Source organism: Lutra lutra, chromosome 2 (genome assembly GCF_902655055.1).
Source record: "Lutra lutra chromosome 2, mLutLut1.2, whole genome shotgun sequence".
NCBI lineage: Eukaryota > Metazoa > Chordata > Mammalia > Carnivora > Mustelidae > Lutra > Lutra lutra.
In genome coordinates this window covers 199498529-199517567 of record NC_062279.1, presented here as the reverse complement: position 1 = coordinate 199517567, position 19039 = coordinate 199498529, and the positions used below count along the sequence as shown (strand labels likewise).

Sequence of the window (19039 nt, the reverse complement as noted above, 5' to 3'; positions counted from 1 at the left end):
ATCGACCCTCTCAACTTCCACCAAAAAAGAGCTGGTCAGCTTAACCATTTCCACCTCTTTTTCACTCCTTCCTAATTATTATACAGAGGATGCAAATATCCAACTTCTCTTAGTCTACACCTCTGAGAACTAAAGGGAAAAGGAAGAGGAGGTGAACCAGAGCCAGAAAAAATGATTAATGGACCTCTGGAATAGCAATACTCTGTGGATATAATGACTACTACCTAACTTAAAAGTTATTCAGAATATGGTTTTAGAATGGAGAAAAAAAAAAAAGGTATTATACACAAAGTCCATTTCTAGGATAGAATATGATTTAAAAAAAAATCTAGGGTAGACAGAAATTGAGGGTTCAGATGATTAGAAGGAATGCTAATATGCTAAAAGTACCAAGTTCATCTACAGACCTTCTAAACTAGTCAGGTTCCTAACTCAGTCCCTCATACGGCCTGTTAAATGAAGCAAAGACCCCTCAGATCTATTTTATGAGACTTGCATGCCACCAACTTGGAGATGAATGGAATTCAGAAACAAAAGGCGTTATCATCATGGTACGTATAAAAGACTAGAGAGAGAAAGCAAATTTTATCCTAACCATATGGATGCAGTATCCACCTCGGAACTCTGCAGATAACTGGTTTTACTGAGAAAAAAGGCCTCCTAATTCAACTTACCTGGACAAAAAATATAAAGTGTTTGAAAGATGTATTGAGATGCGCTTCCTCCTGAAGCTGGATCACAGGGTCAAAATGCTGATGATAAATGTGAGCATAAACCCTAAAGAGGCGTTTGAGTATAGTTTTTGCCACAGACATGAAATTCTTCGGAAACGGGACACCTAGTAAATAGATAAACAACACCCTCTATTAACAAGAAACAAGAACAAGGCAATATGAGTTTGTCAACAAATGGCAACATAAATTAACAAGACAAAGCTGAAAAGAAGTACTTGTAAATTACTAATAATATCCACTGCAGGGGCACCTGGGTGGCTCAGTGGGTTAAGCCTCTAGCTTCGGCTCAGATCATGATCTCAGGGTCCTGGGATTGAGTCCCGCATCGGGCTCTCTGCTCGGCGGGGAGCCTGCTTCTCCCTCTCTCTCTCTCTGCCTGCCTCCCTGCTACTTGTGATGTCTCTCTCTGTGTCAAATAAATAAATAAAATCTTTTTTTAAAAATATCAACTGTACTTTTCAGAAGGTTTCAACACATCATGAATGAAAATAAACTTTAAAACTTCTATGGAATAAGAACCTAGACATAAGCAAGCCCCTTAAGCCTCTTATTTTACCTACAACTTTACTGAAATAAAATAAATTTATGCCTAAGATGGTAATGAAGCTAAAACTCACACTCACATCCTCAGATTTCTCAACATCAAGTCTCAATACAGATCTCTGCTGAACACAGTGGATTAACCCTGTTTGGTTCTGCATACAATGCTAGCAATATACTTTTATATTTTCTCTATGGAAATTATTTCATTACACTTCCAGCTCTACATTTATTCTGAAATTAGCTACGGTCCCTCTCAACGAGGCTCACTGTTTTACAAAAAGGGCACTTTTACAGCATTAAACAAATAAAAGACTAGAAAAAAAACCTCCATGTCCTTTGTTAAACTGGCTAAATGACCCAAATTGGTAAAACACAAGCCAAATACTAACACTGCTGGATTCGGTTATCACATTGCCTACCACTCATTTAAAAAATATTATAGGTCACCGGGCACCTGGCTCAGTTGATGCAACTCCTAATCTTGGTTGGGGTTGCAGTTCAAAGTCCCCTGTTGGGTGTAGAGGTGACTTATAAAAAAAAAGTCTTAAATACATACATGTGTGTGTGTGTAGATCACAAAGAAACATAAGACAAACCAAAATGAAGGAACACTATATAAATTAGTATCCTTATACTCTTCGAAAAGATCAATGTCACGAAGGACCAAAAAAGACTGAAGTACACGTATTACATACTAAAGAAAGCTACAGAAACATGACAAGTAAATGAAAACAAATGTCAAAGATTTTCTTTTAGTATAAAGGATATTAATTGGGAACGTATGAAAAATCTGAAGAAGATCTGTAAGTTAAACAATAGTATTATATCATTGTTAAATTCCTGATTTTGATAGTTACACTGATTTTCTAAGGAAATGTATATTGAAGCACATTTTGATAAAGGGGCATCATACATATAACTTACTTTCAAACAGTTCAGGAAAAAGAAAACCTGATGTTGGGGGAAGAGAAAGATGACAAGTGTGGTAAAACATTAGCCACTAAAAAGTCTGGAAGAAGAAAAAAATTCTGGAAGAAGGATATACAGGGATTCTTTGCACAATTCCTGCAAATTTTCTAAAAGCCTGAAATTCAGTCAAAATAGAAAGTTATAAAATATATTATGGGAGATAAAAGGTAAGGTGATAGCACTTAACCAAAATGATTATAATGTATGTAAGTAATGCATTCCTGAAAAACAGATCTTTTACTACAAAGGCTCCAAAGCCTTTAAAACATTCAATAAATGTGTTTAAAAACAATCCATAACAGTAACTATTTATATTGCTGTCTCCTCCACCACACCCTTCTTCCAAACTCTAAAAGCATAAAATACAGTCAAAAAGTTGTCTGTTGATAGAAGAACAAATTCTTTTTTTTTCCCCCAGAAAGCATAACTTTTTTAGAAAAACAAGAAGTTTGAGAGGGTAAAATCATATGAATTACCTAGATATGAACAATTTCCACTTGAAAGAAAATATAATTTCCTTAAAAGCAAATATAAAAAAAGCAAAAGTCACTCAGTAGGTAACAAGCCACCCTCTCAAATCCTGCCGCCTTCTCACCTAGCTTGATTCCACAGTCTGTAAGATTCACACTGTATTCATAAATTCAAACTCCCTCTCTGCCACAAATACACTGTAAAACTGGATGTAAGTCCTATAAAGTCCTTCCCTAAACAAGAAATGGATATGACTGTGGCAGATGATACTCCCTGCCTACCTAGCATTCAGTCTCTTTTCTCTGTAACACACGGCAAATTTTGTTACTAACCAAGATACACTAATCTTATTTAAGATTACAGAGAGCTTTCACTTAATGTTCATGATAAGCCTGGTGTGAAAAAGATAAGACACTTTTATTTATTAATTTTTTTTTTAACTTGACAGAGCAAGACAGCACAGCAAGGGTAGCAACAGAGGAAGAGGAAAAAGCAGGCTCCCTGCTCAGCAGGGAGCCCGATGCGGGCCTCCATCCCAGGACCCTGGGATCATGACGTCCGGGATCATGACCTGAGCTGAAGGCAGACACTTTTTAAGGCACCCCAATACGATACTTTTGAATGTATGAGATTATAAATATTTTGACAGATATGGTAGTCTAGTATGGTTCCTAGAATAGAGAGCCAATAAGCTCTAAAAACACATGAAATTAGATAAATCACAATGGATTCCAATTATACAAAACAATTATACCAATTTTTGATGGAAATAATGTCTCATCATCCAACTGGTCCTGAACCCAAGTCATTAGGTAATCAATATACTTTGGCGCAGAGCACTTAATAGGCTTCTTTATGTTTGTTCCATCTGCCCAATGATACTCATATCTGTATTGGAAAAATAACAGACACAGATTATTAGTATATACCTATACAAAATGTATATATTTTGTGTTATATATAGCACATATATTATGAATGTACATACACAGGACAGGTTTTAAACCATCTGCTTCTCTAAATATATTTTGCATTTGGCATTTAAATTTAGAGCCTTTAAACTGTAACTAAACTATTTTACATTTATCATGATCCAAACTAAGCAGGTCCCATCAAACTCATTTTTTGTAAACCTTTCTTTATATACAGCATTTATATTTTAGAATCATAATAGTAGAAAACTTACCTAACTTTCCACTTCTCTGATAACCACCTTTAATCTTTATGGTTGTTTTTCTTCTTTGAAAAACATTTCTCCTTATGCAATACAATTCTTTTAACTTGGGGCTTTAAATTTTGGGTTAAGGATAGAGAATGACATGGAAGTTCCAAAGTAACATGCAACAAGAACAGAATGAGTCAGTATCTAAGTACATTTGGTTGAGGAGCTAAATATGCCTTTAAAGAAAAATGGCAACCCAAATAAAGACACCTATAGGACCTGGGTATTAACAAAACACTATTCTTTGGTATAATCAACACTGAATGTGCACCTATCACGTGATATGAAATACTGTTCTAGACCAAGGGATACTAAAATGAAAGACACTTTCCATACTGTCAAGGAAAATAGACTAGTAGAGGAGATAGTCTTATAAATGAGTAGGTAGAAACAGTCTGGCAAGAATGATAACAGAGTTATACACACGCCCACACCCAAACATAACCACAACCTGATTTTTAAGACAAGGAATAAGCACACAGCTGAAACTCCAAAGCATAAAAATCTCTAAATTGAACCATCATTTTGTATTTTAGTTTCCAAAAGATTACTTCTACCACTTAGCTTCTCTCTTTGAAGCCAATTTGGTTTTGTTCCAGTTTGAACTGACAAAATGATAGGTCAGTGTGTCTAACAAAGAAGGTGAAAGAAATACAATGGAAAAATATTACAGAGTATTTTAAATGATGAAAATGATCTTGAGATAGGTTAAATAACAAAGCTTTCCATTTAATCATAGCTACTTACATCTGAGCAATAAACCTCAACATGATACACCTGAACAAGCATTCTAACAGCACACCTTACTGCCAACCCTAGGCAACAGGGATGACTGTCAAGTCCACTTTGAAGGTCTCCAAGACCTTCAAAGAATCTTCAAGAGATTCCCCAACATTTGGCATTCTATTCCACTGCTTAATCACTTTCATGATCAAGAGATCCTTTCTAATCTGAAATTAAAGTTCTGAGGGGGACTCAGGCCTGTTCTTATTTGATCCTTGAGAGACAGAGACCATGAATGGTAGAACTTTTAGCCATAATTACTCTTCACTTAAAGACAGGTACTTATCCATGCTTTCTCCCACATGTTAAGAAACCTGAAAATTTTTGCCTTTCCTCCCAAACATATTTTTCATTTTGTTAGTGATCAGGGGCTACATATTCGCTTTTAAATACAAAAATCAAAAGCAGACACAGTTGACCTAAAAATCATTTTCAATTTTCTGCAGTTTTTAAGCATACTAACTTTCAATATCCTAAAGCTTTTTGAAAAACAGAACTAGGGGTAAGGGGTTAGGTGAGCCTGGTGGTGGGTATTATGGAAGGCATGTATTGTATGAAGCACTGGGTGTGGTGCATAAACAATGAATTTTGGAACACTGAAAAAATAAAATAAAATAAATTCAAAAAATAAAAATAAAAAAATAAAACTATATACTGCTTATACTTCCTGATCCATTCTTCTTCTTTTGTCATGTTTATACTTAAGATGACTTCATCCTGTAACTCTATTTTGCCCACACTGATTTTTTTTATATCACTTTTGACAGACCATGCTCTTTGAAATGTATTTCTGTCATCATGATAAGTTCATACCAATCTTTAAAAAAGAAAAAGAAAATATTTTGCAAATTGCAAAATATTCTTCATTTCTTGGTAATAGTAAATAATAACTGACAAAATCCTCTGAGCCATCACTCAGTAACACTTTGCAAGGGGCCAGTACTAAGCTACTAACAAATGCCTCTCCTTGGTACAATGCCAAGCATCTTCTGCTAAAGATGGCAAAGCATGAGGACAACTGTATCTTCTCAGCACTAACAAGGGACAAAACTTAAGACTCTCAAAATAAAAAGGAAGGGAGGGAAGTTAAGGGGAGGGAAAAGCAGAAAGACGGGAAGGAGGAAGGGAAGGAAAGGAAAGAAGGAAAGAAAGGTAATTAGAAGGAAGGACAGATGATTGGAAGGAAGAAGAAAAGGAAGAATATTTTTTTGTTTTTATAGTATCTTTATAGAGATCCTATGCCTGCTACTTTTGAAGACTTACATATGTTCTTCCTAATCAGCTATTTACATAAGGTTTCTCTAAGAAAGCGATCACAGCAGTATTCTGCGTGGCAGTAATTCTCCCTAGCTCACAGGTATTGGTATAATATCAGAAAACCTCACCATAAAATACTAGTCAATTTCAAGGGGGGGGAATAGCAAATTTTAGGTAAAGAAACCTTGCACACACTAAGATGGTAAAGTAATCAGGGTTAACGTCACCAGTGATGGGATGGTTGACAGTGTGTGCCCCTGATATGATTCACTGACAAAAAAATGATCATTTCTATAGTGTCCTGCCAAGAATGCATAGTCTGAATGTGGTCATAAGGAAACATCAGACAGACAGTATAAGGAAGGGGTCCCTAAGATCACTACCAGGTTTGATGATTTGCTAAAAGAACTTACAGAACTCAGCACACAGTTGTACTCAAAGCAAACCAAACCAAAACCAGCAAAAAGAAAAAACAAATGGGGCGAAGTCCAGAGGAAACCAGCCACAACTTTCCAAGAGTCTTTTCCCACTGGAGTCACAGGGACACATTTAAATTCCCCCAAGACTCAGTAATGACAGCACACGTTAAATACTGTCTACAAGGCCAGCTCCTCAGAGACTCAGTGCACAGGTTTTAGTTACTGGGGCATGGTCAAGTAGGCACCCTCTGGGTGGCACATATTACAATTCTAGTTTCCCAGAAGGAAAGCATTAGCCATACTCTTTGTACAAAGAGTTTAGGCACAGTGACCCAGTCTTGAGTTAGGGAGGTGGGAACCCTTCTGAAATCCAAGTTCCTGGGGCACCTGGTTAAGTGTCTGTCTTCCACTAGGGTCATGATCTTAGGGTCCTGGGATTGAGCCCCACCTCAGGCTCCCTGCTCAAAGAATAGCCTGCTTCTCCCTCTCTCACCACCACCTGCTTGTGCTCTCTCACTCGCTGTCAAATAAATAAAATCTTTAAAAAAGAAAAAAAAAAAAGAAAAGAAAAAGAAATCCAACTTCCCAGCTGCTGTCCACAAGGATAGCAACTTTTAACAGGTCTTTCAAGAGGTAACAGTCAGGCCTGCTATGTTAACTCTTTTCCATGTAAAGGGCAATACCACAAAAAGACTGAAAAACTATTCTAAATTATAGGTACGTAAAGAGAGAAGTCAAATAAATGCAATATATATTCCTAGATAGGATCCTGAATCCTGGACCAGAAAGGGAAAACTGAGATACTGCTGAAGCAATTATTTAATGTGAATGTGTCCAAATCACAAGAAGTGATCTAGACGGTCTATATGCCGATTACGTAGAAGAGTAACCTAGTTTTTAGAAAATACACAGTTGAATATGGGGGGAAGAGGCATTAATGTCTACAACTTGCTCAAAATGTTTAGAAAAAATTAACAGTAAGGAGTAAATACACAGAGTAGGTGATGAAGCAAATGCACTAAGACATTAATAATTGGGGAATTTGCTGCCAAAGAAATATGGGAGCTCCTCATGCTCTTCTGGTAACTTTTCTGTACACCTAAAATTATTGGTGTATAATTATTATTATTATGTTTCAAAGTTTGAAATAGTCTTAAAATAAGTTCTTTTTTAAAAAATTACCTTGGGAAATATTCAAATCATATTCTTTTGAACATCTCTGATGATGGCAAACTGTCAGCCCTCTTTGAAAGTCCTGGATTCCAAGAAACACCTAAACTCATTTGGAATTAATTTGAAGGATAAAGTAGACAACTCCAAGTAGGTAATACTTTGCTCAATATGTGAATTTGGTCAAAAAATAAAGTATGACTATGAACTAGTAACACTGAATCTCTTGGGTAGTCAATAATCTCACTGTTTAAAAGTCACCAAAAATAGTCTACAATCAGTGATTAGCAATCTAAGGCCACAACTTATAATGATAATATGCCTAAGCACTCGTAAGCCTGGGCAGTGCTGTTTTGCTTTTTTTTTTTTTTTAAGATTTTATTTATTTGACAGACAGAGATCACAAGTAAGCAGAAAGGCAGACAGAGAGATGGGAGGAAGCAGGCTCCCGTAGAGCAGAGAGCCCAACATGGGGCTCGATCCCAGGACCCGAGATCACGACCCGAGCCGAAGGCAGAGGCTTAACCCACTGAGCCACCCAGGCACCCGTTTTGCTTTATTTTGATATTTACACCATATATATGGTAAGGGTGTAGGATATATGACTTTTTATATATGTATATGTAGGATATATGACTTTTTATAAAGTCAACACTAAAAATTAAAACTCTTAATGTCTTGTAAATATCAATTAATATAGCTTATAATAGTAAAATAATAGTACAATGTACCAAGTAAGAGTAGAGGCACTAGAATCAAAGCCACTTAGATTTCAATTCTGGTTCTCCAGCTTCTAGATAATAGGACCTTGGACATGTTACTTAACCTCTCTCAGACTCAATTTTTTCTTACGTCATAGGGCTGCTTTATGAAGTAAAAGATGAAATGTATGAAAGGCCTAACACTTTAGGTAGCACTAAATAAATGGCAGCAGTCATTATCAGCCATAGTAATAATAAAATCCAGTTTCAAAAATTTATTGATCCAAGCAAACATTTACCAAGTGCTAACTAAGTGGCAGGCACTGTTTTTGCACCAAAAGGGATTTAAATGAAGAAGGAATCTAATAGGTTAAATAAGACATGTATAAATAGTGTAAGTATAATATAAAATAAAGAAATGTAATCACAAAGACAAAAAAGTTAAATAGATCAGGTCTAGTATGAAAAAAAATCAAAAGGTTTCATAAGGAAGCATTTGATGTAGGCCTTGCAGATGGGTAAGAATTTTTTAAATATTACCAGATAATGACTGGAGGGAGATGGGAAAAGAAGAAAAATATCCAAGAGAATAATGGAATAAGCAAGTTTTCAGAGTGGAAGTAATGGAGGGAATAGTGAGGTATTTCCAGTAATCTACCTAGTTTGGATAGACCAGAGGAGATTCATAAGCAAAGAGAGGAAAGGAGGAAAGTGGATTATACAGGGAGGGCCATAAAGCTCAGGCTTAGAAGTCTGGACTTAATATTTATCAGCCATTAGTGAACCACTGAAGGAGATGCTGAGTAGAGAAATTATATGGTCAGAAACTTTCTTTGTATCTAAGAACGTTTAAGTAAAAATGAGAATTGATCATAAAGCATGTCTTACTTTGGGCCAGCTGACATCACTGGACAACTTTCCTCTGTACAGAAATCTGTGATTGTTCCATAAAGCATATTAATCTGATTGAAGAAATCCACAGCTGCAAAGCAAGCATTAGTTATAAGAAAAGAATTAAATTTTGATTTTACTCAAGCAGAATCATATTATCAGTGTTCTTTCCTCTACAAAGAAGAGGCAAAAAGCATACACAGAAATCACAATATTTGGCTACTCTGAAATTAGGGGCTTCTGTTTATTAAGTGACTCCCTTAAGAGGGTAAAAAAACAAACACAGGGTGGGAGAAATTCTTTACAACACATATAGCCAACGCAAATTTGGGGGCGCCTGGGTGGCTTAGTCAGTTAAGCATCCAACTCTTGACTTCAGCCCAGGTCATGATCTCAGGGTCCTGGGATCGAGCCTTACACAACTAATGTTGCTACCTGCAAGAGTGTGGATGAATCTAGAGGGTATAAGGCTAAGAGAAATAAGTGAGTCAGAGAAAGACAAATACCGTATGGTTTCAGTCCAATAAGGAATTTAAGAAACAAAATAAAGAAAAGAGACAAACCAAAAAACAGACTCTAAACTATAGAGAACAAACAAGTGGTTGCCGGAGGGGAGGCAGTGGGAAGGGGGAGGAGAAGGGTGAAACAGGTAAAGGGCACTCAGAGTACACTTATCTTGATGAGCACCGAGTAATGTACAGAATTGGTGAAACACTATCGGACATCTGAAACTAATACAACTCTGCGTATTAACTAAACTGGATTTTAAATTTTTTATAATTCTACCCAAAAATAAAAGAGTATCTCATAAACGTATTTTACTAACTTCACAAGATCATTATTGGTTTCCTTTTTGGGGGGAAAAGAAGGCATAATGTAGACAAATAATTGAGAATGTTACTGAAAGAAGCAATTTAGCACAGCGGCTGAAATGTAGTCTCCACTTGTCATGGTGAGCACTGGGTGACGCGTGGACGTACCGAATCACTATATCATACACCTGAAACTAATATAACGCTGTATGTTAACTGGAATTAAAATAAAAACGTAAAAAACAAAAAAGCGCAGTCTCTAAAATCCTAAAGCTCTCTTTATTTGAGCCCAGGTTCTACCATTTGTATGACCTAGGCAAATTACTAATTTTCTGTCTCATCTTATCTATATTAAACTGAAGTAATAATAGTACCTACATCGTGAGATTGTAAAGACGAAATATAAATAATCCATGCAGAAAGGATAACAGAGGGCCAGACACAGAATTAGTGTTCCATAAATATTAACTGCTGTCATCATTATCATTTTTTTCTACTGAAGATGGTAAATCTATGCTCTGTATTACATTGTAACAGGAGACAAAAATTTCCTAAAACTCCATACTCACAATAAAATAACATAAAGGCTAAAGTGAACTGAGGTTATCACTATAACTGTGGCATTAGGTCGGTAACTAGATCCTTGAACAGACAACATGCCAGCACTCACCTACAATTAGGCTACTAACATAATTTAGAGTCCACCTAGAAACAGACAGGCTACTTACTGTTCACTGCAACCCATTCATTTAGATCTTCCCCCTCAGGAAGCATGACAGCCATCCGGAGATTGCCACTACCAAGTGTGGCTTCTGCGTGCTTTAAGAGTTCATACTGGTGAGAACCCTCCGGAATGTTCTTCTTTGGTTTAAAAGTTTTAGAGGAGCGGCTACCACTATGAATAGAAGAGAAAAAAAGAACCTCAATATTTAAGGCATGACTTTCAACAGAGTATACCGCGCTGTACTACTGAATAAATTAACACTGAGGTGATCCTAAAGTCCACAAATAAAGAGCCCTAAATTGTATCTGCGACATTACATCCCAGCAAAATAATATTGTAGCTACTATGTTTGATACCCAAAACTCCTACAAACTTTCTCGACATTCCCTACTACAACTTCCAAGAAGAAAGTGAATTTTTAGCTATAATTAATCCAGCTTTTCACCATAAATTAGTGATTCAGAATTATAGGTTGTAGTCTATAAAAACAAAGTATTTCTGTGATTGTTTTCATTTTATTCCTTTTCACCCCTATTAAGTCCCTTGTTCTAATAAAAATAATTTATTTCCTTCATTAAAGATAATAGTTTTACATCAATAAAACATAAAAATCCTAGAGTGAGAAAGAGAAGCTACATGTTCTATGTTCCACCCAATTATAGGAAGCAGCAGCAATCTTAATGCAGAATTCCACATATGCAGATAAGTAGCTAGACCTTAATATGGTTGTCTCGCTAAAATTTCTGAATTTGTGTGGATATACACATGCATTTTTTTCAATGGGTCAAATGAAACTAGTCTCAGAACTGGTTTAAAAGTCTTTAAGAGATGGATTCTTCTGTTAATGTTATCAAATTCTTATCAAACTGTATTATACCCCAGTCATCCCTTCTTAATACTTCCCTTTTCTTCTCTTCATATAAAAAGGAACAGTTAAGAAAGAATGAATTAGAGGAAGGTGAATAAGTGGGAACCCTGTAAAGTTTAATATTACTAAATCCATACCACCAAAGTCTTCAGACTTGTGGAGCTTATGAATATGAAAGGGGAATTCCAAAAAGAACAGATGAACAATAGTTATACTTCCTAAGCTCTCCATAACTTTTCACTCACTACCCCCTTTCTCCCAAGCTTAACCCCATGATGTCTCCTATCTTCCCCAAGATAAAGGGTAGCTCTCAATGTTGGTTACATAGTATAGCCACCCGATGTGCTTTCAAAAAATACTAAGGATCCTGAGATAAACTAAGAATCCACCAGTCAACCCAAATATTCAATTCAAATGACTAGTATATTTTGCATTTCTAAGGCAACAGCGTTCACACTGGTCTTTCCTCAAGTGTTCAACTGGAGTACACTGAGGATCTTCAACTCTAACACTGGCTCCCTCTCTCTGCCACGTATCTATCTCTACCTAAGTCAAAGTATCATTAAAAGCTCTGATCGGACATAACTCCTCTGCTTAAAACCACTCAGTGGTTTTTCCATTGCTCTCAGAGTAAACAGACATGTCAAACGTCAGACACAGTAAGTCCCTAGACCACCACTAGAGCGCAGAGTGCAGAAACTCTTCTTCAGTCTAATCCCTTAATGCACTAAACACCAAATTCTCTCCCAGAGTCTCTAAAATATAAAAACACAGAAAGGATCATTGTGGCTACACCAAGCTTAAGACTTACTTCATTTTCCCGCCTTTCTCACCCTTTGTTTATAAAAATTTAGTGTGAGAAACAACAAAGACATTTCATTAATTTATGTGTGATTAATTACAAAAATAACTCCTAGGAGTAATCTGGTACAGGTCTTCAGGCAGGGTGTAAGTTAAGTACACTCCCTTTAACTCACCACTCTTCAGACTAATACAGCAACTGAGGATGCGACAAACTGTTGAAAGTTACAGGGACATCAGCTGTGCCTGCACTCTGAGGAGGGTCAGAGCCTCACCTGCCCCCTATGTACTGAATCACTCCACCACCAACTTTTAGGCTTCCAGATGCTTTTTGATTGCTGTCCTCTCCAGAACTGGTCTTCCACAAAGCTAAATAAACCTGCCGCATAAGACTTAATTCTTGAGTAGAAAGAAAAAAAAACTGAGTTTGACTTTGTGAGGGCCAAGGTATGTTATCTCGAGCAAATACCCCAATTTTCTTGAGTCTGTTCTTTCCCAAACAGTGAAAGCCTAATAATAACAAAACATCAGCACTATCTGTCTCTTAAATCTGCTGCAAAATGAGAAAATATATGTGAAAAAGTTTTTAAAACTGTAAAATGCTGTGCAAATAAAATGTTAGGTTTTTTTATTGTTTTCCTGTTTCTGAACCAAAATGACAAGAGTAACAAAGGAAATAGTAGAGCAATAACCAAAGCTGAATTCAACCACTATTCCCACCCTCTTCTCCTAAGACTGGGGCAAACATAACCTTAACTTTGGAAACAAATGCTTTTACACATGAAGTTTACAAAAGAAGTTTTAAAATTTTTGTTTTGTTTTTTGATGCTATGCCCATAACAAGTTTCAGGTGATCTAATGCTAATTGTGGGGCTAGACTAGAAATCAAGAAAACAAGGTTCTATTCCTCATTTTGCCATTTTCTTCTCACGTTACTTAGGAAACCACAAATTATCATCTGGGCTTCAACGTCTTTATTTTGTCTTTTGAAAGTCTGGAAAATAACTTTTTATAAAAGGGTATAATATAAGAGATGAGATAATGTTTATAAAACGATTTTAGTTCCTAAAAACTAAAACTGTTTTTATTTTTTTTTAAGATTTTATTTATTTGACAGAGATCACAAGTAGGCAGAGAGGTGGGGGGGGCAGACTCCCTGCTGAGCAGAGAGCCCAATGCAGGGCTCGATCCCAGGACCCTGGAATCATAACCTGAGCCGAAGGCAGAGGCTTTAACCCACTGAGCCACCCAGGCGCCCCCTAAAACTATTTTTAAAACTGTTGACTCCTTTCTCTGTTCCTCTTTTCCATGCACACTCAAACTTCCGAAATGTTTTCAAGTCCTTTAATTTTCTTTCTCTCTAACCCTTCTGCTTTATTCAGGCAGAATAACCTAACCATTTCAATACTATATATTTTTTAAATATTATTTTTAGAAACCACATTCAGCTTTTTCAACCTGAAACTTCCACCAGTATCCACCCTACCTCTGGAAGTTCAGTACTGCTTCCCATCTCTAGGTCAAAAAGACCAATGACAGAGTCCTCAAGTTCAAAAGCACAAATATGAAAGCATACAGGCAAAAGTCCTTATCAATGAGTACAAGCTCTTATAATAACAATGTATGGCCAAATGCATATATCTTACATGGCATTTTAAGACATTTGATGCAAATATTCAAAAACATCTTCAATAACAGAAAGTACACTGGCTCCCACCCCACCCTCCTTAGAAGAGACCTGTGTATCAGAAGAATCTCAGAGGAAGTATCTTGTATATCCTTCCGGAGAGTCTATGTCTAAACAAGGCCAAGAACACTTGGGCCTGTTTTTTGTTTTTACACAATTGTTGCATGCTATACTATACTAAATAATGTTTTTCACTTGAGATGGTAGTATATTAAGATAGAAGTAGATCTAACTTATATGTAATGTAAGTACATATGTACTTACATTACATAAATGTAAGTGTATAATACATTTTAATCAGTCACTTAATGATAAGCATTTAGGCTGTTCCAGTCATTTGTTATTACAACAGTGAAGTAAGTATCCTCCTGCACATGCATATATGAAGAATAAATCACTAAAAATAAAGTTGCTGTGCTAAAGGACATTCACATTTTTAGATTTTATATAAGCCTATTTTTCCCCAAATAAGTTGTACCCTTTCACAGTCCCATTAACAATGTATGAAAATGCCTATGCACATTTTCAGTCTTAGAAGAAAAGGATTCTACTTATTCTCATACAGCTCCTAACACAGTATCATAACTTTATGAGAATTTGGGGCTTTCTATGTGAATGATACATTACACATAAGGGAATGAATTTCCCTTTTTGATAATTCATGGCATTACCCTGAGGTCTTTTCTTTCCAAGTAAACAACAAGGATTCGGGATTGTTTGTCCTGGTCGGTTCTCTTAGTCACATCAGAAGGCCAATCAATTTCTAAAGCAAGACATGTTGGTTTGACAAATAACTGTGTCCTAAGGGAAAACCCTGAACCCACCTCCCTTATAATTAATTAGTCATCCAATTTGATCTACCTTTTGTAAGTTTCAAGAGCATTATTTATTTCCTCTTTGAGAACCTAAAGAATAGATTAGCTCCCACAGTGATACCTAGGTTAATTCCCATAAACCATTTCCTACCATCTCAACAGTGTCACATACATTATTACCCTTAATTTTAATCCTTTATCGTCCAATCCAACTATGATACTTTCAAATTTGGATAGGAAAATCTTAAGACTAAAGGAAATGGGGCAAAGGGGAGATACATAGAGAACTTAAACTGGGGCACTAATATGGGTTAGAATAGATATCTGTGTATTTTGAAACTGAAGAACATGTCAATTATCTTAAACGAGTTACTTAACATTACCAAGCCTCAGCTTCCTCATCTATAAAATGAGAATAATAATACCTACCTTACTACTGAATCATGTGCTAAGAACTCCACTAATATTAGTTCTCTTTGCTCCAACTCTAGGTACCAACCTGTTACTCACATCAGTAGCTCCTTGCATAGGTCTAAGTCCAATACCAAAGATCAGGTACTTAATAAACACTTGTTAATTGATAGTTCCAATGAAATTCAGGCTAAGAACTCCTACGTCAGGATAGTAATGATGATGATTAATATTAACTAACATTTACTGCAGGCTTTGTGCTCAGAAGTATTTTACATGTAATATCTCATTTAATCCTTTTAACTCTATGATGTACAGGCTATTATTTTATTTTATGGATAACAAAACTGAGGCTTAAAGAACTTACATAATTTGCTCAAGATTATAAGAGTGGTAGATAAAGGAGCCAGAATTTAAATCTAGGATTTAAATATTTAAAGCCCCCCCATTCTTTCACCCATAACCAAAGACTACATGATGCTTATTTATCTTTATCTTCCATCCAATTATTTCAAACAATTTTCTTCCTAAGTCACCAAAGTTTTAATCAAGCCACTTATGAAAAAGCACAAGACTAATTCATACTGAGGGAGTTATCAGACACATTTTTTAATTAAATTTTTTTAATATTTAATTTTTATTTTATTGTTTATAAACATATATTTTTATCCCCAGGGGTACAGGTCAGACACATTTTTAAAACAATCTTCCAACTACTTAATTCCATTTCTTCTCCCCATATCTCTTCTAATTTATATGAATATTTAGTACTACCATTAGGGAAAAATAAAATCCCACCAGAGAGCAATTTCTCTCAAAAGGTTGACAAACATACTAATGCTTTCAGAAAGGCAGATATGTACCAGCAAAAAATGTCAGAAATTACCAAAATCAAATAGAACATGTTCTAAAAATAATAAAGCTAAAGGCTATAGGCTAAAAGCTTTGAGTATCGAAAAGACCATCTTCATTCAAGAAAGTTAGCAATCTGAACAAACATACCTACTTACATTTTTGCCTAACTCAAACATTCTTTTCTTTTGTAAAAAGATTTATTTTAGAGAGAGAGTGCACACACATCAGCAGGGGAAGGGGCAGAGGGAGAGAGAGAATCTCAAGCAGACTCCCTGCTGAGCATGGAGCCCAACGAAGGGCTGATCCCAGGACCCTTAATATCATGACCGGAGCCAAAACCAAAAGTGGGACATTCAATCGACTGAGCCACTGAGGCACCCCATGTCTAACATTCTTTTTAAGTCACTATTACCAGTGGTACTACTGCTGCTATAGTTAATGTTAGGTAAAAAGTCCTTAACATTGTTAGAAACCCTGAAAGAAGGCTATCAGCAGACCAGCAACTGAGAAATTCTGGTAAGATTAAAAAGCTGATGAGAATATACCTGAAACTAGGAGGATATTATCTGTCAATTACACTTTAATTTAAAAAAAACTAGATTTAAAAAAACGTTGATGAGATACACTAACAGAGAAAGTCTATTTTAAAAAAAAAAAAAAAAAAAAAAAAAAAGGATGTCTGGGTGGCTCAATGGGTTAAGTGTTTGCCTTCAGCTCAGGTCATGATCCCAGAGTCTGGGATCGAGTCCTGCATCAGGCTCCTTGCTCTGTGGGGAACCTGCTTCTCCCTCTCTCCCTCTGCCTGCTGTTCCCCCTGCTTGTACTCTCACACTCTCTGTCTCACTCTGGCAAATAAATAAATAAAATCTTTTTTTTTGGGGGGGGCACCTGGGTGGCTCAGTGGGTTGGGGCCTCTGCCTTCGGCTCAGGTCATGATCCCAGTGTCCTGGGATCGAGCCCCGCATCGGGTTCTCTGCTCAGCAGGGAGCCTGCTTCCTCCTCTCTCCGCCTGCCTCTCTGCCTACTTGTGATCTCTGTCAAATAAATAAAAAAAAGTCTTTTTTTTTTTTTTAAGTAAAGTCTAAAAAACCTAGCCTAGGACATGCCCAGTGATACACGGTATAGCATGAGTGAATCTTGGTAATACTATGCTAGTGCAAAGAACCCAGACACAAAATATGTAGTATCACATATTGTATGACTCCATTTATATGAAATGACCAGAATAGGTAAATCCACAGCAACAGAAACTAGGGCTGGAGAGAAAGAAATGGAGGAGTGACCACTAATGATATAAGGTTTCTTCCAGGGTGTGATGAAAATGTTCAGGAATTGGGGCGCCTAGGTGCTCAGTGAGTTAAGCCTCTGCCTTCAGCTCAGGCCATGATCTCAGGGTCCTGGGATCCAGCCCCGCATCAGGCTCTCTGCTCAGCGGGGAGCCTGCTTCCCCCACCCCTCTGCCTACCTCTCTGCCTACTTGTGATCTCTGTCAAATAAATAAATAAAATCTTTAAAAAAAGAAAAAAAGAAAGAAAATATTCAGGAATTAAATAGCCAGGGTGATTGTGCAACTTTGTTAAAAATCCATGAAATTATACACTAAATTATACACTAAAGGAGTTTTAGGGTATGAATTATAGTTCCACATTTTACATTTTTCAAAGAATAATGTTTATTATTAAAAAGTAATGCTCCTGGGGCGCCTGGGTGGCTCAGTGGGTTAAAGCCTCTGCCTTGGGCTCGGGTCATGGTCCCAGAGTCCTGGGATCGAGGCCCGCATCGGGCTCTCTGCTCAGCGGGGAGCCTGCTTCCTCCTCTCTCTCTCTGACTGCCTCTCTGCCTACTTGTCATCTATCTCTCTGTCAAATAAATAAATAAAATCTTTTAAAAAAAAATCCCTACTCTCATGGTAGGGATGGAGAAAAGAAGAAAGATTCTAATATTTGTAGGTAGCACCAGCAAGACTCACTATTTGATTTCATGATTTGTGGAAAGTGGTGAAGAATCAAGGATTCCTCCTATGTTTTTAGTCTTAAGTAGGTAAAAGATAGACCATTTATTGAGATGGGTTTTGGACATATTAACCTGAAACATCTATCAGACATTCGTATGTTAGGTAGACAGCTGTATTTACAAGACCGGGGCTTAGAGGAAAGATGAAACTAAAAGTAACAGATAATTTTGCTATCTTCACTGGTTAGCACAATGCCAAAAGATGCACAAGTGTATTATTAAATGAGTATTTTATAAGCTATGAGAAGTCCTACAGTAGTAAAGAAAATTTTTATGATTTAGCCCAGGGCTTCCCAAACATCTTTAGTCTTGGACACTTTTCTTCCACATTTTAACATCATGCTCTTTAACTATTACAGGGAATATTTCACCAGTGTATTAAACTGATAACCGGGTTGCCTCTCAGTGTAAAGCAGGTTCACAACACTTACAACCTTAAGAAGTATGATTCAGTGATTTCGTATTAAGAATAGGTAGAGGGTTGGTCAATTCACTATTTAATGCCCCATGACATTTTATAATCTAACCCTTAGAAAATAATAAAGCACTTCACACACGAAGGCCAATTAGTTTCCACACCTGTGAAGTAATCTGAGGCATTATCTCAATTACAGGTGAAGACACTAAACTTTAATCACTCATCTCCAATCACCCTCTGAGCTTTTGAGCGGGATACAGACCGGGATACAGACCCGCAGTTTCCTTTGCCCAGCACTGCGTTCATTATCCCAGTCAGTAAACAGGTACTGAAACCACAGGAGATTTTAGAAGTACCCAGAGTCAACTATCTGGGTGATTTCCATGCAGCAGCACTGACTCCATTTTCAAAATCCTATACAATTTGCACTGTTAAAAGAAACTGAAATTTGCTTGTGCAGAGCTCAGAATAAACA

General features: G+C 36.6%; 1 protein-coding gene across 1 annotated transcript in view; it reads right to left on the bottom strand.

The window, feature by feature from the left end:
- Window positions 1-19039, bottom strand: part of MOB1B (MOB kinase activator 1B) — a 47468-nt gene that overhangs the window by 2597 nt on the left and 25832 nt on the right. The window contains exons 2-5 of the mRNA XM_047719481.1: window positions 10701-10867; window positions 9158-9251; window positions 3472-3605; window positions 675-838 (exon numbers count right to left, since the gene is read on the bottom strand). Coding sequence (XP_047575437.1) covers window positions 675-838; window positions 3472-3605; window positions 9158-9251; window positions 10701-10867 — 559 coding nt within the window. The remainder of the gene's footprint in view (window positions 1-674; window positions 839-3471; window positions 3606-9157; window positions 9252-10700; window positions 10868-19039) is intronic.